At 47.4% G+C, this 19,259-nt stretch overlaps 1 protein-coding gene and 1 pseudogene across 2 annotated transcripts; both read right to left on the bottom strand.

Moving 5' to 3' along the window:
* Nucleotides 1-899: 899 nt before the first annotated feature.
* Nucleotides 900-2,373, bottom strand: LOC114694384 (annotated as a pseudogene).
* A 6,143-nt stretch (nucleotides 2,374-8,516) lies between these two features.
* LOC114694383 (apolipoprotein L3-like) lies at nucleotides 8,517-17,983 on the bottom strand. 2 transcript variants are annotated; one of them, XM_037197630.1, is made up of 4 exons: nucleotides 17,773-17,983; nucleotides 14,137-14,223; nucleotides 10,274-10,400; nucleotides 8,517-9,764 (listed from the first exon to the last, which is right to left on the bottom strand). In XM_037197630.1, the coding sequence occupies exons 2-4, from the start codon at nucleotides 14,147-14,149 to the stop codon at nucleotides 8,903-8,905; spliced, it is 1,002 nt and encodes a 333-aa protein (XP_037053525.1). In that variant the 5' UTR covers nucleotides 14,150-14,223; nucleotides 17,773-17,983; the 3' UTR covers nucleotides 8,517-8,902. The 2 variants fall into 2 exon arrangements, with proteins under 2 accessions (XP_037053525.1, XP_037053526.1); XM_037197631.1 differs by having other exon boundaries at nucleotides 14,137-14,518; nucleotides 17,773-17,804.
* Between the last annotated feature and the right edge of the window lie 1,276 nt (nucleotides 17,984-19,259).

Below are 19,259 nucleotides of genomic sequence, written 5' to 3'. Positions count from 1 at the left end.
TCATTCAATTATGTGCCTTTTTAAAACTTTAGATGGTCTTCTTGGGTTTTTCACCTCAAAGCTATTTGACACACCCATTCACACCACACCAGATACCAGAGGAAGATGCCAGCAGCAAATGTGTGAAGACACAGCAGAAGCTAAAGACATTCTGGAGTCTGTGGTCGTGGGGCCTTGCCTAGCTGGGATTCACCCTGAGATTCACCCATCAGGGATTTCCTTCTGGTGGGTTGACACCTCCATCTGCAATTGCCACCTGCTGCTCCTCTGACTTGGCCACTGGCATGTTCTCATACAGTCCTCCCTATTCACACCCACCATGATTCAGTCCCATTCCCACTCTGGCCCTTCATTTTAGACTCCAGTTTCTGTCTTCTCCGTGAGTCACTGGCTGTCTGCATTGACCTTGCTGTGCTTGGACATAGAAATACAAACTCCTCAACAGTCAGTTCCCTAGACTCAGGCTATGTCATACGCCTCCTCATCCCCACCCTGTACATGTCATCTCCCCTAGACTCTTAGCTCCTTGAGGGAGGGGGTCACTGAGGCAGGTGTTGCTGTGGATATCGTTCTGTATAAATAAAACACTGATTGGCCAGTGGCCAGGCAGGAAGTAGGCGGGACAAGGAGAGAGGAGAATTCTGGGAAGTGGAAGGCTGAGTGAGGGAGACACTGCCAGCTGCCGCCATGACAAGCAGCATGTAAAGATGCGGGTAAGCCACGAGCCACATGGCAAGGTATAGATTTATAGAAATGGGTTAATTTAAGATATAAGAACAGTTAGCAAGAAGCCTGCCATGGCCATACAGTTTGTAAATAATATAAGCGCCTCTGTGTTTATTTTATAAGTGGGCTGTCAGACTGTCGGGGCTCGGCGGGACCCAGAGAGAAAACTCCAGCTACAGGTATGACTGCAGATTGTTGTGGATCTGCTCAAATTCCTGTAACTTCTCCTCCAGCTTGTGAGCCAGGTCCCACAATGCTCCCCCTGACTCTGTTGTTGCCCCATTGTGCAAATCCCTTGAGTCAGTCACAAGGTGATACAGATCCAATCCAAGTGAGACAAGAGTTAAACCTGCTGCTCTAAATCTGGCTCCTCTGGTCATTGGAAGAGCCAAGCCAGACAAGGCATTCCCCTCCTGCTCAGAACCTTGGGCAAAGTTTCTGAGATTCCTGGCCTGTGTTCCTGAGCGAGAGCTGGTCCTGGCCGCCCTGATGGCACGGATCTGCTGACCTAGGGTTTTTCAGGCACTGACTAAATCCACACCTGTGTTAAGTGATTTGAAGGCACACTTAGGGATGATCTTCAAAATCTCCTTAATTATATTCTGGCTGGCCCCAACTAGGCGCCTGGCTTCAACCTCATCTGACACTCTGATTGATTCTTCCACAACGGTGGTGGTGACACCTGTCACACCTGTTGTTGCTCCTAGCCCCGCTGAAGTTGCTGAGAGCAGCAGGCTGGCCCCTCCTGTGAAGGGGGCCAGAGCTAATCCAAGGATGCCCAGGACTCCAGAGGCAGTGCCGACAGAGCCGGACACCACATTGGAGATGGTGCAGCCCTTGTGTACCTGGTCAAGATGGTCAGCCAGGTCTCGGAGCTTCCTGGTGTGTTCTTCAAGCTTCCTTTTTAAGTCAGGAAATTCTTCCAAAAGCCTCCTTTTCTGCAGCCTGTCCTTTTCATCTGTGGGCTCCTGCGCTAAACGCTCCTTCAGTGCATCATGCAGTGCAGCTTCCTCCTCGCTGTGACGGAAGAGGTCAAGTGCATGAGAAAAACAGTTATTTAAAGCTAAAACCGTGTTCAAACTTCACTTCCATACTACAAACCCAAGAGGGAGCAGTTTTGCAGAGATCCATAATTTTGCATTCTACCATGAGTTTTGGTACTTCATAGATGCCCAAGGTTCTTAGTCCATAGGGGTCAGTGTGTAAAGTCAAGTCAAGACATTTGATAAAATTAGAGGCACTTGATAACATGACTTCACTCAAGGTCAATATCATCACTATCTGTGGGAGCCCTGCAGATGAACGGGGGATGGGGACTTAGAGCAAATACTGTTTAACTCAGAGAACTGTGTGTGTCGTGAGGGATTCCCCTTTCCCAAGAGTCTCCTCTCTGCCCTCGGCTGCCAGAAAGTCATCTGCAGCCCGTGCAGTACCCAGCCAGAATGAATGCCTGTGCTTGCCAGGGGAGCTCTGCAATTTCACCATACACAGTGCTCAGCAAGAGTGGATTCTTCAATCTGAAATGCTCCCAAACCCGAGCAACGGAAAGCTCCACATCTGTCCTCACGGGATAATACACAGCGACAGCGCATTTGCTTTAAAAGCTTTGCATAAACCAGCTCCATCTACTGTGCACAGTGTCTGCATTAGGGTAGATTTGAATCCCATGTGTAAGATACTCCACTAAATATCTGCAAATATTTCAAAGTGGGGAAATGCAGGATCTGAGATGCATCTGTTCCCAAGAATTTCCTATAAAAATGCTCAACCTTACGGATGTGGGGCGTGGTGGGAACTTCGGTGCCGTTTCTGACCTTCAGGGGAACTGGAGGACAAGCACTGACTTTAGGAAGATTCCCATGAGGACAGTGTCGCTGGATTGATCTGTTGTTGGTGTCCCTGTAAGGGATGTGCTGTCTCTCTCCTCCCTGACAGGTGCTTGTAAGTCCCCAGGTCTCTGTGTGTACAGAATGGCTCCATCTCTGTCCCCTAGGGCAAGAGTCTTGAGCAATGTCTGCTTGAGCCTGTTTCAAATGAATATTCTTTCCTAGGGTGGGCTTCCCGGTGTGCAGCAGTCATGTGATTTCCTGGTGTGCAGCAGTCATGTGATTTCCTGGTGTGCAGCAGTCATGTGATTTCCTGGTGTGCAGCAGTCATGTGATTTGTGACACTGTCAATTCAGGACAACACTGTGTCCTGAGGACAAGAAACTTCAAGCTTGAAGCTCTCTAATTTCTGCCTGGTGCATGCTTTCATTGTTTTATTTTAACCCTTTGTGCTCCACGGTGAGCTGTAACTATCTTATATGTGAGTTCTATAGGTGATTCTTGAAAATTCACAATCCTGGTTGGTTTAGAGTAGTCCTTTATTAACAGCTGGTGTTAAATATAAAAAGAAGGGCTCACTGCAACTCTTTTCTCAGTTTTTTCATTTAACTATCTCTGAGAATTAATAATAAAACCTAAAAACAAACCCCTCAGAGCCACAAGTGACCCTCCAGGTCATTTTGCCTGCTGTCTGCTCTCTGCAGATTCCCAAATTCCTTTCCCTCCCTAGCTGGAGCTCACAGGGTCAGTGGCTGCCTGAGGTGACTGAGCCAGGACAGCTGCCACTGACCCTGACTGCATGCTGACCCCAACCCTGACTCAGTCCTGACCACCCCCTGACAGTTCTAGTTCAGGGTCCTGCAGACAGAGGCCACCAGACTAACAGACCCCACAGTTGGTGACAGTGTCACATTTGAACACAACAAGGCCACGTGCAAAGATGCAAGGGACCTGGAGATCACTAATAGTGATAAATAGGCTGGACATCCCCTGAAGTTGGACAAGACAATAAGGGTTGTATTTTCCTCTGAGATGGTGACCTGGGACCCCTTCAGACTCTTGAGTTCTGCAAACCATCCTCCAGCCACACTGACTTTGGGCTCTTGCTTCTAGCCACACATCCTTCCTGATATTCAGGGAGCTCTGTGTAGAACAGAAGAGAGCCCCAAATAACACCTGAAAACTCCTGAGCACACACAGCTGGTGGAGGGTGTACCCTAGCACATCCCTGCACAACCATGATGCATGAGGTCAGAGCAGAGGAGATAAATGTCCCTTGTCCTCTTGCATGTCCTCTGCCAGGCCTCTTCTTGTGCCCTCAATTCCTCTCTCCTTCCAGCTCTGCTGTCCTCACCCTCTACCCACACCTCCTCTCTAGGTCACTCACAGTCTCTCCTGAGCCCTGGCTGTGACCCTGGCCCTGGTCTCTGGGCTTTGGGAAGGGTGCTGGCACTTGGGTTTCCATCCCTGACCTGTTGCTCACCCCAGGCTGTCATCACCACGTCCTTTCAGACTGAATTCCCATTCCTACTGAGCACACTGGGGGTCCAGATCTCAGTGAGGACAGTCAGGGTCACCCCAGCTCTGCAGCGGCACCGTGGGCTCTCTGCCTCCTCCACTCACACAAGGACCCTGCTGTTGTTCCAGTTCCTCAGATGGGAGGAAAGTGACTGAGACAGAACCTGGGGACATGTTGACCATGTCCACACTTCTGAATTGTCCCCTAATGAGTTCTTCAGTCTTTTCTGCTACAAGGAGATTTTTGATTCCGGTTTCTTCACATTAGACTTTCAAAGCTAGCTTTCAGGAGCACCTACTGTGTGCTGAGCACTCCATGTGCATGCTCTTGTTCTGCTTACACTAATTTCAGTGTCAATGACACTAAGTCGGGAAGTGGTCACTAACTTGCCAAAGTCACATAACTAGCACATGATAGAAGTGGTCCAGCCAGCTGTGGGTATCCCAGCCAAGACACTGTCCTCCAGTCCTATTAGGATCCAAGGAAAAGTTGATCATTTGAAGTTGTGGCCATGAGAAGGGATTGAATGGGCACATGGGAGAGATGAGGAACAAGGTTCTGGCATCTGAGGGTGGGACCTGTGTGTATCAACGGTAATAGCTAATACAGATGAAGGGAATATGGTACATGAGTGTGGACTCCCATGTTAGTGTTCATGGTTTCATTGGGAGGAGACCCTGACTGTGGACACTTGCTCTTGCTCTGACCCAACCTTGTTATTGATATTTGGATCAGTTTCTTAAAGATCTCATAACTGTAATTTCACTTGAGGTCTTTCTTTGGCATGGCATCATTGCCCACACTCTACATGGTACTCTGTGGGTAAGTGGTGCCCACAGCCACTTCTCTTCCTTCTGTATTTATTCTTTCTTTTATGTCATATGGATAGCAATGGAACAAGGCCACAAGATCACACTCTGATCAGCAGAGAGCAGAAAATTAACTCTACGAATCCATCCTGAAACTTGTCAGCCTTCTTCAAAATTCCCCTACATTTTTTCCTTGCAGAGCACTGAACTCGATATGGAGAACTATCAGGGCAGAGGGCGAGGTGTGAATGGTCATCATGACTGTCCACTTGGCTGAACTGCAGGACAACATGCAGGTTAATAGAGCTTGCCTCTGGTTGTGTCTGAGTTTTCAGAGATTGCTTGGGGAAGGCTTGGACTTGTTGAGTGGTTAACTTACTGAATAGTAAAATTCTGAAAGGTCTATTAGGAAGTGGGGTATTCTTAGAGACAGTGGGTCACTCTGAGAATGTCATAGACTGGTTTATCTTGGCTGTGTCTCCTCCTGTCACTCCTTGTCGCTTCCTGGCTGCCATGTGGTGAACTGCTTTCCTTTGCCATGCCTGCCCAATGAGCTTGACCTCAGCACACACTGCAACTCCACTGATCTGACTGTGTCATTTCCATGTGTTCACAGTCGTCCTTGATTATTCGTCACAGATATGGGTTCATAGAGCCCTTTTCACATCAAGATCAAGAATTTTCTGTCACCAAAAAGTGACACCCTGGTGTAAAGCCCTCAGAGTCCTGAACCTTCTCTATTCACAAAGCAATTGCCCAACTCTCCACTTCATCCATCCTTTTTCATTTCAATAGATTATTTTCATAACAGATATCACAGATGTTATAACCCATTACAATTGGCTCTGTTTTGACTAAGCACATGCCATTGACATTCATCTGCAATGGTGTGGGCACCATCAATTCTTCCCTTTGTGGTTGAGGAATCACAGCTCAATATGAAAACTCTCCTAGTCTTGCCCATATCCCAGGACACCCTCAGAGTGTCTGATCTGAATGCAGTCTCCCTGCAGGGGCAGCAGCTGCAGGCACAGTCCTGTTGTCTGTCACTTGGGTTTGGCAGGGACAGACCTGGTCACAGCTTCTCCTCTGCACTGTCCTTCCTTCCCTCTGTCCATCTGTCATGTCCCTTTCATTTTCCCTGAGCATTTTCTGGTCTCCTTCTACAGACTTTTCCTTTGTTGATAGCAACTTCAAAACCTGAGACACATTATTACATCACATGAATTCATTTTAATTTCTTTTTATGTCTTTCTTTGTTGAAAATATTCTGCTACCTACTAAAATACCTTCACCACCCATAAAGTAACGCTGTATCTATGAGAAATGACAACAGGTGGTCTCCATTCTCCCCCCACACTCACCATGGCTTGTTTGTCTCCTTTGTAAAGGAAGGTCTGTTCCTAGGTGGGCAGAAGTGTGGAGGTGAGGTGGCCCTGGACTGGAAGGCTGCAGGGATCTATCTGGACAGTGGGCACTGGACACCTAGTGGTCATTTATTCAAAGGGCTGTGGTGCAGTGGTTCCCAGAGGCCTGAGAGCCTGGAGGAGTGCAAGGACAAAGAGACAGACTCTTCAATAATTGATGTTCCAAAGGGCCACACTGACATGTCAGGAAAGAGTACAGGGTTCAAGGTCAAGGGTGTGGTGAGCTCTGGTGATGGCTATTGAGTTAGTTAAGGGACAGATGCTGAGCAGCTGGCACAGAGTTCACTAACACAGCACATGGGCTCAACAGTAGAGAGGACTCAATGAACTTGGACACAAGGAGCAAGTTGCTAGGCAGCTCAGGACGCAGGTCGCTTTCTTTCCTAAGTTTGTCCAGGACTCCGTTCTGTCCCTGCTCTGCATCCCAGGGAGATGGTTCTGTCCACATCCAGCTTTCCCTTAGGCAGACATTCCAGTCCAGGAAGGACAGGAGGGGCTGTGGAACACAAGAAAGTTCCTCTAGAGGACAAGACCTAGACTATGCACAGGTCATCCGTCAGTCTCTATTGGTGAGAACTGGGGAGGAAGGCGCTTGAGCTGCAAGGGAGGAGGGGACACCACTCGGTGTTGCCGCCTAGGGGAGCATCTGCGGCCAGAAGGGGAGGGCAGCAAAGAGAAGGAAATGCTTCTTGTCTAAATTTCAAATATTCTGGGGTTGGAGAGATGGCTCAGTGGTTAAGAGCACCTGTTGCTCTTGCTGAGATCCCGATTTCAATTCCCAGCTCCTACATGGTGGCTCACAACCACTTATACCTAAGATCCATCAGATCTGATGTCCACCTCTGACTTTTTGGGCCACTTCATAGACTTCGTGCACACATAGACATGCAGGCAAACACTTGTCCACATAAATAAAATAAATAAATTTCAAATATTCTTTTTAAACCACAAGAAAGGAAACAGTTTTTTTTTTTAATTTTTTTTTTGGTTTTTTGAGACAGGGTTTCTCTGTGTAGCTTTGCGCCTTTCCTGGAGCTCACTTGGTAGCCCAGGCTGGCCTCGAACTCACAGAGATCCTCCTGGCTCTGCCTCCCAAGTGCTGGGATTAAAGGCGTGCGCCACCAACGCCCGGCGAAAGGAAACAGTTTTTAAAAGAGGAGTTGATGAATATCACGAGACAATTATCATCTTTCTATAGTCAGAAATCCAGAAAACCCTTGATATCATTTGCAGAAAACACACAAAGCATGACCAAGTCAGTGTTGACAAGTTACTCTTCAAATACTATGGAGCAAGTGTAGCCCTTCATGTGCATCTCAGCAGATCTCGTCCAGTTCCAGCAGATTTTAAACTTCAATAGGAATTAAACCTTGTGATTTCCCCCAGAATCTGGTAGCAGAGAGCAGAAATGACCAGCCATACCCTGTCACCTCTCCTTCCTTGTGGCACCCACGGCTGGCACTAGGACCAAGAACCTGTGATGACTGTACAGATGACATCCCCAGCATCCTTTCCTTTCTAGTCTCTGAGCATTTCACCAAAAGAGACATCACTCCACGTCACCAAACTATGAACAAAGATATGGGGTTTGTTGTTGGTTGTCTTTGCTCCTTTGGCCTTTTTGGGAGGCCTGCCACCCAGCTGGAAAATAAACCACACATGGAGGCTTAGTATTTGTTATGAATGCCCGGTCTTAGCTTGGCTTGTTTCTAGTCAGCTTTCCTTACCTTAAATTATCCAGTCTACCTTTTGCTCTGGGCTTTTTCCTTTTTTACTTCTGTATATCTTACTTTCACTCTTACTCTGTGGATGGCTGTGTGGCTGTGTGGCTGGCCCATAGCATCCTCCTCCTCTTCTTCTTCTCTCACTCTTTCCTTTTTTCCTTCCAGATTTCTCCTTCTATTTATTCTCTCTGCCTGTCAGACCTGCCTATCCTTTCTCCTGTCTTTCTATTCAGCTCTTTATCAGACCATCAGATGTTTTAGACAGGCAAAGTAACACAGCTTCACAGAGTTAAACAAATACAACATAAAAGAATGCAGCACATCTTGGCATTATTAAATAAGTGTTCCACAGCATACACAAATGTAACACATCTTAAAATAATATTCTACAACAGGGGTTCATATCCAGAGTCTGATTGGAAGATTGGGAAATATTTAGAAAAAAAAAACCAGAGAATTAGGCAGAAGTAGGAAGGAGGAGAAGGTTTCTATGCACACATTTAGAAAGTAGTGGGAAAGTTGGCAGTTCAGGAGACAGTGAGGATGGTGAGCCTCAGCTAGGAGCAGTGTGGTGGGCGTGACTGAGGAAGAGCCATGCTGTGGCTTAGTCATGCCTTGGATGTGCTCCGCATTTTGGGAGCTTGGTCCTCATGTGGGATGTTGGGAGGTTGTTGGATCTAAGAGGTGGAGTCTATGGGAGGTCCCAGGCCTGTCCCACCTGTGTTGTGGCTTCCTTTCTCTTAATGTGGCCTCCCCCTGTAGCAGGCACTTCCACCATGGTGACATTGCTGTAGAGGGGATACAGACAGGGGCCTTCAGGTGTCTAGAGCATCCCCCATCCCCAGTCCTCTGAGCTGCACTGAAGAAGAGGTCACTTTGTCAGCCTGTCATGAACCCTGATGAGCTCCTGCAACTTCTGCTCCAGGTTCTGAGCCTGCTGCCTCAACTTTGCCGCAGACTCTGTCTTCGCACCCTCGTACAAATGCTTTGAGTCTTGCACAAGGCTGACCACATCCAGCACCAGGAAGAGACCTGCGGTAGCTGCACCCATGATCCGGGCTCCTTTGGACATTGCCAGAGCTGTGCCTCCAAAGGCTTTCTGCACCTGTCTAGTGTTTCGGGCTGACACCCTCCCTGTGGTCATGAGACGCTTGGCATTAGATGCTAGGCGAGTGTTAGCTTTGGCCAGCTTGATGGCATCAATGTTCTTCTTGATGACTTCCAGGTTCCGGAAGGAATTCTTGGATACAAAAAGAAGCCTGGGGGTGCTCTCCAAAATTTCTTTAATGACCTTCCCTGGGTCCTTGCTGGTTGGCACCAGCTGGCTGGCTTCAGCTTCCACAGAGGCCGTTCTGACCTTTTCTACAATGGTTGTGGACACACTAGTCATAGCTGCTCCCACCCCCAGTCCCAAGCCTGTGGCTGAAAGTCCCAGACTGAGTCCTGCTGTCACGGGTGCCAGAGCGAGACCAAGGATGGTCAGGACTCCGGACACAGCACCGGTGGAGCCGGCCACCACTTGTGTGATGGTGCAGTCCCTGTGCACCTTGTCAATCTTGTCTGCAAGGGCGCGCAGCTTCCCGATCTGCTGCTCAAGCTCCAGTTTCACCTGAGGATAAACTTCCAAAAACCTTTTCTTGTCCTGCAGGTCATTTTGGAGATTGTCTTCATCTTCTACATCAGGATCTGCAACGATCTCTTCAAGAGCTTTACGCAAGAAAACCTCCTCTTCCCTGTGACAGGAGAGGACAAGTGAGTGAGAAAGACAGTTTGTAAGGTAAGCTCACTCAAATGCAAGAAGTACACACACACACACACACACACACACACACACACGTATATGCACAAATTAAAAACAAAACCTTCTGTAAAAATCAACTTTCAATGAACACTACTCTCTGCTGGGCACATGCTATATGTTGGTCCTACGCCTAGCCTTCCACACGCATCCTCTGATTTTTCTTACAATGAAGTTCAATGTCTCCAAATAAAGCACAAGGTCATAAACTAAGTTCTCATGATCACAGGAACGGAAATGGCAGGAACAATCTTGTCCCCTGTGGCTGCCATCTCCCCTCAACCAGAGGCTGTTCCCTGCTAGTGCAGCACTGAGGAAATATTTACTGAGCAGGGACACCCTGAAACCCCAACTACTTGGTCTTCCTGGGTAGAGTATTCCTGCCCAGAAAAGCCAGTAAGCCTGTACCCTGGTGGCATTGCCAGCCTCCCCTAGGGCGGTGACCTGGACAAATCGGCTTCTTCCACAAGCTGTTTCCAGGCTTCCTCTTCAGTCAGCAGGTGATGCAGGGCCTCTGTGCTCCACGTGTCCAGGAGATGCTCAACCACAAACTTAATGAAGCGTTTCCTCTCTAGATGGGAAGGAAAAGGATTATGGTTGGGGACCATGCTTAAGAACTTGAATGGCATCTGTAATATGCTGATTAAAAAAATGTGTTTCTGAGCACCTGTCCCTTAATGTATACTTTGGTGTCACTAGTGGTAGGGACTGAGCTGTGTCCCTTAACTCGTTTGTAACCCAGGTGACTGTATTTGGACACAGAGCCATTAAGGTAGAAAAGTAATTGAAATTAAGTGAGGCCATGAGTGAGGTCCCTAATCCATAGCGTTAGTGCCCTCATGGCAAGAGGAAGAAACTCCCTCCTTACTATTTCCTCCTTCTCTCTTACCCCCTCTTCTTTTTCTCTCTTTTCCTGCTTCTCTTCTTCTCTCCAGACACATATATAACCATGGGCCAGCACAGGTACAGGCTCCTACTACCTACATTTGTATTTTTAAAACGGTTTGTGCGGCCTTGGTGTGTGGAGCCAAGGTGCCCCATGGCGGTTGAGGCATGGACACACCATGCAGATGCTGCGGGCAATGGCCAAGGGGCCTTGAGCTAAGGAGAATGGTGGAAAAGTCACTCACACCATGCAGGAGGGACCCACATGTAGTTTTATACTAAAGGGGAAGGGAGAAGAGAGGGGAAGTGGGGGAGAAAAAGAGGAGGGAGCGGAGTTGTGTGAGCTCTCGTGACAAGAGAGAGAGGAAGGATGAGAGAGAGAGAAAAGGGAGAGTTTTTTTCTTTCTTTCTTGTAAAGATTTATTTATTTATTATGTATACAGTGTTCGGTCTGCGTGTACACCTACAGGCCAGAAGAGGGCGCCAAATCTCATTACAGATGGTTGTGAGTCACCATGTGGTTGCTGGGAATTGAACTCAGGACCTCTGGAAGAGCAGCCAGTGCTCCCAACCGCTGAGCCATCTCTCCAGCCGAGTTTCTTTTTTTTCTTTTTCTTTTTTTTTTTTTTTTGGTTTTTCGAGACAGGGTTTTTCTGTGTAGCTTTGCGCCTTTCCTGGAGCTCACTTGGTAGCCCAGGCTGGCCTCGAACTCACAGAGATCCGCCTGGCTCTGCCTCCCGAGTGCTGGGATTAAAGGCGTGCACCACCACCGCCCGGCCAGCGGCCCAGCCAAGTTTCTTTTTTTAAAGGGGACTTTATGTAGGCTGATGTCAGTATGCTGGGTGGGTCAGGGGTGGGTCTGAATGCTAACACCTACCAGGAAGAGAGTTCTCCCTAGGCTAACCTGCCTCACTTTGTGGATGTTGGATTCCAGGGCAGTGAGAGAAGAGGTCTTTTCTTTCAAAGCCACATACCCAGTGTCACTTTGTGATGGCATCCTGAGAAGGCCAATGTACCAGAGCTGTGTCATGGTGCTTTGCAGAGACATGTCGATTTTAGCTCAGAACAAGTAGGAAGTGAGCTCCTCATCCCTAGGAAGAGGGAGAATCCAGTGATGGCTTCCATTCACAGTGTGCCTATGGCACGGTCCTTGAATGTGACTTTTTTTCCCTTGATTTTTATTTTATGTATAGGAATATTTGCCTGCTTGTATGCATGTCTATGCACTGTGTGTGTGGTGCCAGGGTGAGCCTTGAATCCCCTGGAGTGGCAGTTACAGACAGTTATGAACCTAATGTGGGTGTTGGGATTTGAACCCAGGTACTCTGTAAGAACACCAATGTTCTTAAACTCTGATTCCCGCTCTAGCTCAGACATGACTTTTGACACTGAAAAGGTTAGTCATTAATTTCAGGGTGGCCCTTGGATGTAGTATGGTTCCTGGGTGTAAGTTGGTCCCTGGGTGTAGGGTGGTTCCTGGGGTTAGGGTGTTCCCTGGGTGTAGGGTAGTTCCTGAACGTAGGGTGGCTCCTGGTTAGGAGCCACTTGTGGGTAGGGTTTTTTTTTTCCTTCTATTTTTTTCTGGGTTTCAGCTTAAAGTTCAGACATTTCTTTTAAATGAGAGGAGAAACCATCAGGCCCCACCTTAGGTAGGCACACCTGGTAAACAAGCGCCGGTCCTGGATGTGCAGGGTGGGTGTCCTAACTCAGCCTGCCATGGGGATTGGATCTCATGGAATTAACAGGGTCCAGGAAGGGGAGGTGACCAAGGAAGGAGGACCTGCTATGCAGCAGGCACTGGCCTGCCTCTATATTACTCTCAGAACAACATGGGGACCCTGGGCCCTGAAGGGATAGGTAATGTGAGAGTCTCTAGGTAACAGAATGTGGACAAGGTCTCCCTGAGGTGCAGGAACTTCCTGCTGAGACAGTTAGAACAGGTGGGTTCCTGGGCTGGAACAGGGTGGGCTGCCTCCTCGGGGACAGGACCCCAGGGTCAGCTGAGAGGAAGCCACTATGAGGGGGCTGGAGCTGTGCTATGGGCCACAGGAATGTGAACTAGAGATTCAGCTGTATATGATAAAGCTATACATAGAAGGATCAAGGAATTCTTCTGGAGTAGAAGTCAAATGTCAAGGAATATTTGATGTTATTCAGCTTTTAATATGTCAACTGTTTCCTACTATGAATTTCTTGCACACTCTCAACTTCCAAGAATTTTACAGTATATTTTACCTAGCATCCTAGGCCAATGGCTGTCTTCTGTCTTAATGTAAACATCCTTCTGGAGACATCACCTAGGGGACAGCTAGGTGCATAGCTTTCTTTCTTGTGCAAATGAATCTCAGGCCCCCATCTCTCTCATAACCCAAATGGCATTCCTGAGCTATTGACTTAGATCAAAAGTTTTTTTTTTGCATGCCAGGTGCAAAGTAGCTTTGAGACAGACTTCCCAGCTCTGAGCAGAGTTACCCTATCCTGTCAGTATATGGCGGCATAGGAAAACAGAGACAGTTTTATTTTTGTGACTTATAGACTTGTTTACCTAACTACCTGTAAGATTGTAGTTTGAGCACATTTATGATAGACTCATAACTTTTCACCTAACCACTTATATGAATATATTTTGAGCACATAAATCCCCTTTCTGACTTATTCCAGGCCTTACCTGACCCCATCTCCTCTATCCACTCTCCTTTTGGGTTGCAAATGAAGCTGACTATCATGGCTCTTACAGGGAGCTTGGAAGCTTTACATTGTATTGTAAGTCAGGCTGCTGGTAGGGAGAGACTGGAACCACGATGGAAAAGTATGAGGATGAAGATAAGGATGGGGAAGAAAAGAGTTAGAGTTGTGAGAAGACAGGAAGAGAAGGGACAGAGAGGAGCTAAATATAAGAATAGAGTTGAAACTGTATAGATAGAATTTAATCTCAGAGGAATAAAGTAGGGAGCCCCATAAGAACCCAGTATACTTAGATTATTTTCCTGCAGAGTACCCCCACCATTAGTAGTGTCTCTTCTGGCCTCTGGGAAGAAAATTAAGAGGCCCTCAAAGTTTGCAAAAGAGCTGCCTGCCATCTCAACACTTCCTGCCTTCTGTTATCTCCATTCTTCTTTCCCTCCCTCCTTGAACCCCTTCCCCCTTCTCTCCCTCACCCCCTCCCCTCTTCTCTACCTCAGCTCCCTCCTTCCTTCCCCTCCCCCTGGCTTCTGTTTTTCAGGGTGGGTATTGAGGAGGTGCCTCCCGAGAAAGCACCCCAAGACAAGGCCAGGAAGGGGGCCGCTCTGACCCAGGACTCGGAAACTCTCTATGCTCCCCTTGGGGTTCTCCTCCTGTATCCTTGACTCCTCAGCAGACACTCAGCAGGGAGGCTCTGGCAGTCCTAGGCCATGAGCAGGAGCAGAGAACAAGATGGTTACCTGGGGAGCCCATGGCAGCTGCTGGGTCTTGGTGTCACTCAGGAATTCTGACAGGTTTTTTTCTTTACAGCTCACCAGGTGTCCAGGCTACAGGAGGAAAAACAAGTGTGGGACAGAATGGGGACAGGTGCTGTGACCAGGGATCTGGTGACCCACGGTTCTCTCAATGGTGGCTGCCAAGGACCAAAAGAACTTGATCCAAAGTTCTACTGTTTCCCTGGGCTTTGTCATTCCTACTTAAAGAAGTTGGTCTTGTGGCTCCAGCCTTGCTGCCTTCTCCACAGCCAAAGCTTCTGGCTCTTATTCCTCCCAAACCAAGGATCCATTGGGGACAATGAAGAAGGCATCAGCTGAGGACACAGCAGTGGAGAATCAACGGACTCTGCATATGGAAGGAAAGATGGATAAGAATGTTCTGGGGACCACAGTGTTAATGGTTGTTGTCAGAAGGTGTCCTGTGTCCTGCCTGGTCTGTGGTCAGGCAAATCTCTCACCCACAGTCCCACAGCCTCTATAAAATAATCACACAGAGGCTTATATTAATTATGAACTGTATGGCTATTAACTCAGGCTTATTACTGACTAGCTCTTACACTTAAATTAACCCATAATTCTTATCTATGTTTAGCCATGTGGCTTGGTACCTTTTCTCAGTTCTGCCTTGTCATCTTGCTTCCTCTGGGTCTGGTGGCGACTCGACTCTCGTCCTGTTCCCAGAACTCTTCTCGTGTGCTTACCCTACCTATACTTCCTGCCTGGCTACTGGCCAATCAGTGTTTTATTTATCAACTAATCAGAGCAACACATATTCACAGCATACAGAATGATATCCCACAGCAAATGGTATTTTGTATTAATGGTAATTTCTATTAGTGGAAATTTCTTATGCTTACTGTCCTATTTCCTGTTTTATTACTGTGAAGAGACACCATGGCCAAGGAAACTCTTATAAAAGAAAACATTTAATTGGGGCTTGTTTACTGTTTTAGAGCTTTAGTCCTTTTATATTCATGTTGGGAGCATGGTGACACACAGGCAGACCTGATGTTTTTATAGCTGAGAATTCTACATCCAGATCCACGGGCAGCAGGAAGAGAGACACTGGCCTACCTTGAGCTTTTGAATCTTCAAGGTTTACCCCTACTGACACACCTCCTCCGTCAAGACAACACTCACTCCATCAACACCATACTTCCCGTTTACCCTCAAGTAGCGCCACAACCTAATGACCAGGCATCAAATATATGAGCCTACAGGGCCATTCCTATTCCAAACCATGACACGTACTGAGCATGATGCACTGGGCTCCTTACTCATATACAATGAAGTCTTTACACATGCTCTGCTAGGTTGAGGCTCTTGTGGCTCCATGTCAAGGAGGTCAACAGGCACGTATTTATCTAATGTGCACGAGTTTTCAGTGTTGATAGAGTCAGCGCTTGAACTCGGGACATTCTAATCCAGATCCCACTTTCAGACAAATAAGCTTTACTATCTTAAAAACACAATGGCATTCCCACCTCTTTGTATTACCTATGTGCATCATTGTATGTGTATGCTATAAATGCTTTTTCTGCTTCCACAGCACTGCCTTGTATGGTGATATTTTATTTGTGCTGAAATGTGATTTTATTTGTATGTTAATAAATAAAAGTGCCTGGGGGTCAGAGTTAATAACAAGCCATTTAGCAGAAGTCTGGCAGTGGTAGCACACACCCTTAATCCCGATCACATGACAGACAGATCTCTGTGTGTTCAAGGATACAGCCAGCATGGAGACACTTGCCTTTAATCTCAATACCAACCATAGAGACCTAGAGGTCTGTATAGACAGGCAGTGACGAGGAGGTCATGTGGTTGGATTTACAACCAATGAGAAGGCAGAACAGAAAGTCAATAAGAAGACAGACACACAGGAAGTAGGTCTCTTTCTGAGGGGAAGGACGCCAGCGACAGCCAAGGGTAAGAAGGTGGTTTTGGTCTTAGCTCTTGGCTGCTGCTCTGACCTCTTGGGCTTTTAACTCTGCATTTGGCTCTGTGTTTCTTATGTAATAAGACCATTACATCTACAGCCTTGTGCCAAGTACTAGGTCCTTGTCTTAGTAAATTCACTGGGGTCCTTTGTGGTTCTTAGGGACCACACCCTCCTTGCTTCTGGGATTTCCTTGTCCTATCAGGACCTGGAGTCCTACCTGGCCCTGGTCCTGCTGTGTGTTGCCTTTGACATCTGCTCTTTTCCCTGACTCCTGGACCTTGTGCTGTTCCTAATCATTATGTAAATGTAACACAAAGAATGTTCTTTTTGCCTGTTAGTGCCGGTATTTGAGATTATTTCCTTATGCTGTTTGTAGAAGTAGAAGGACTGGACTAAAGGGTGTTAACATCTAACACAGGCACTGTGTGAGGATGCTCATTCCTTCCTCTGACCAGTCCTCAGTATCCTTGGGGTGGGGAAGACTTCATAAAGACACACAATCTGCACTGAGATTGCCTGAAGCTGAGGAAGAAATGAAAACACGTTTAGCAGTGTGGGTCGGAGGCATCAGCTCCTCCTGGGACCTGACCAGAATGAGAGTGAATGACCTGTTGATATGGTAGGAGCGGAAGATAATGGTGTCTCACTCTCAGGACTGCACTCTGCCCTTGTAACTGATGACTCGGTGTTCTTGCCCAAACCTTGCAAACATGCACCTAGCCCAGGCTGGCCTCAGACTCACTATGTAGACTAGGAGAACCATGAACTCCTAACCTTAGGCCTGTCCCACAGAAGTGTTAGGATCCCAGGTTTGTGCCGCCCATAAGCCTTCCAATATTCACATGAAATCAAAAGGAGATAGAGAGAGAATATTTAAAAAAAACTTTGAGCAGGGCGGTGGTGGCACACGCCTTTAATCCCAGCACTCGGAGGCAGAGGCAGGCGGATCTTTGTGAGTTCGAGGCCAGCCTACTTTACAGAACAAGATCCAGGAAAGGCGCAAAGCTACACAGAGAAACCTTGTCTCGAAAAACAAACCAAAACAAAACAAAAAACCCCAAAATACTTAATAGCCAAACATGGTCTGAGATGTGACAGGTGTTCTGAAGTCCCACCCCCCCAAAGTGAGACCGAGTGTCAGCTCCTCAGAGCCCAAATTCTTTCTGCTCTATAATGCTAACAGGGACTTGAGACATTAGCAGACAGGGATGGAGTCATTCATCTCATCATTGACAGGTTCAAAAAAAATCACATTAATACAGAGATGAATTTTAACTAATTTGCTCGCAAAAGAATTTAAACATAGAGATGATAAGCATTGATCCAGCTATGGGTACACATCCCATCGGGTACACATCAACACATTGTTGAGCTGTGGAAGGTTGTGGAGTTTTGTAGGGCAGTCAACAACAATCACCCAGGACTGTAATATGCCCAGGTGGGGCCACAGCCACCCACATGTCCAGCAGGCAGACAGCAGAGTGAGTCCATGGCAACCTTGTGCAGGGGTGTGAGGTGCAGGTTGGAGTAGCTATAAGGCCAGAGTGGGGGTAGGGTAGGGAGAAGTGACCCTCTGTATTAGTCAGGCTTCTCTAGAGTAACAGAATTTATAGAATAAATCTCTCTCTACGTACAGAAAGGGGATTTATAGAATGACTCACAGGCTGTGGTTCAGCTAGTCCAACAATGGCTGCCTATGAATAGAAGGTTGAAGACTCCAGTAGCTGCTCAGTCCACAAGGCTGGATGTCTCAGCTGCTCTTCAGTATAGGCTGGAATCCTGAAGAAGGAGGCTCTAATGCCAGGGAAGGAATGGACTTGTTAGTCAGGCAAAAGCAAGCAGGCAAAGATCAAAAACTTCCTTCTTCTGTGTCCTTATATAGGCTTCCAGCAGGAGGCGTAGCCTAGATTAGAGTCAGGGCTTCCCTCCTGAAAAGATCTGTATTAAAGGCATATCTTCCCACCTCAAAGATGGGGATTAGAAGTGGGTCTTTACACGTCCAATTATACAAAAATCCTCTTATAGGTGTTCCCTATATATGGGTTTTAAGTTAATTCCAGATGTAATCAAGTTGACAACCAAGACTAGCCATCACACCACTCAACCAGAGTCTGTTAACTCCAAGAGGTGCTCTGCCATCCAGACCCCCCCCCCCAAAGAGTTAGCAAATAAACCCTATTGGAAAACCTGTGCGACAAAGGTTGAATCACAGTTTCGTTGAGCTAAGTCTGAGTGGGAACTACGTGTGCACCTGTGTTTATGTGCACTGTGAAAAAGCCTGGCTTTTTCCCTCTGAGCATCTCCAGGATCAGAGACAAGCTCAGGATTCTTGGTACCCATATTCCCTTGGTGTCTGTGGCGTGTGTGCCAGATGTCTGCCCACAAAGGAGAGCAATGCCCTGCTGGAGATGAGCAGAGCAGCCGATCCTAACTCTGTTTATCAGGAGAAAAAGAGAGATTCTTAGTCGGCAAGTACTGTACACAGTGTCACACAGCTGATTCTGACTTTAAAGGGAAAATGTGATTTTAATAATTCCAAAGTTTCTAGACTATTCTTTGCTTGTATTGACAAATAGGTTGCCCTTACCTGGACTCTGCCCTTGGGTCTTTCAATTACACAAAGGTGCTGTTTACAGGACTGGGCACCTTGCCCTCGCTGTCCCCACACTGGCTCTCTTTCCCACCCAGCACCCAGACTGCAGAGAGGATGGCTAAGGCCAGGGGTGTAGGCAGGACACCCACTGACTTAGTTCCTTCTGGTATGTGGAACAGGACACTCTTTTCTGGGCCTCAGTTTCCACTGTGGATCCTGCCATAGACACACACTCTGAGAGAGTCATGGTGCAGTCTCTGGGTTCCTTGTGCCTCACAAGTCTACGTTTGCCACCATCTGTTCATGTGGGGACGTTAGGGACAACGCCAGGGTGGTCTTCACAATAAGATGGGTGAACTCTGGGCTCTCTGCTCTCTCCATTCACGTTCTTCAATTCCTCCATTACCCTGAGGACACCCAGAACAGCCATGTTCCCTCTGAGGTGCCCTGGGAAGGCATATATCAGGCAGCCTGAAATGACGTTGAACCTTTTAGTGATCCCATCTGAGGGGTGTCCCACAGTCTCTTCTGCTGATTTCTGAGGGAGAGAAAAAA

This window comes from Peromyscus leucopus, chromosome 20 (genome assembly GCF_004664715.2).
Source record: "Peromyscus leucopus breed LL Stock chromosome 20, UCI_PerLeu_2.1, whole genome shotgun sequence".
NCBI classification, from domain to species: Eukaryota; Metazoa; Chordata; class Mammalia; order Rodentia; family Cricetidae; genus Peromyscus; species Peromyscus leucopus.
Note: the sequence above shows the minus strand (reverse complement) of the source record. Positions and strands in the feature narration are given on the sequence as shown.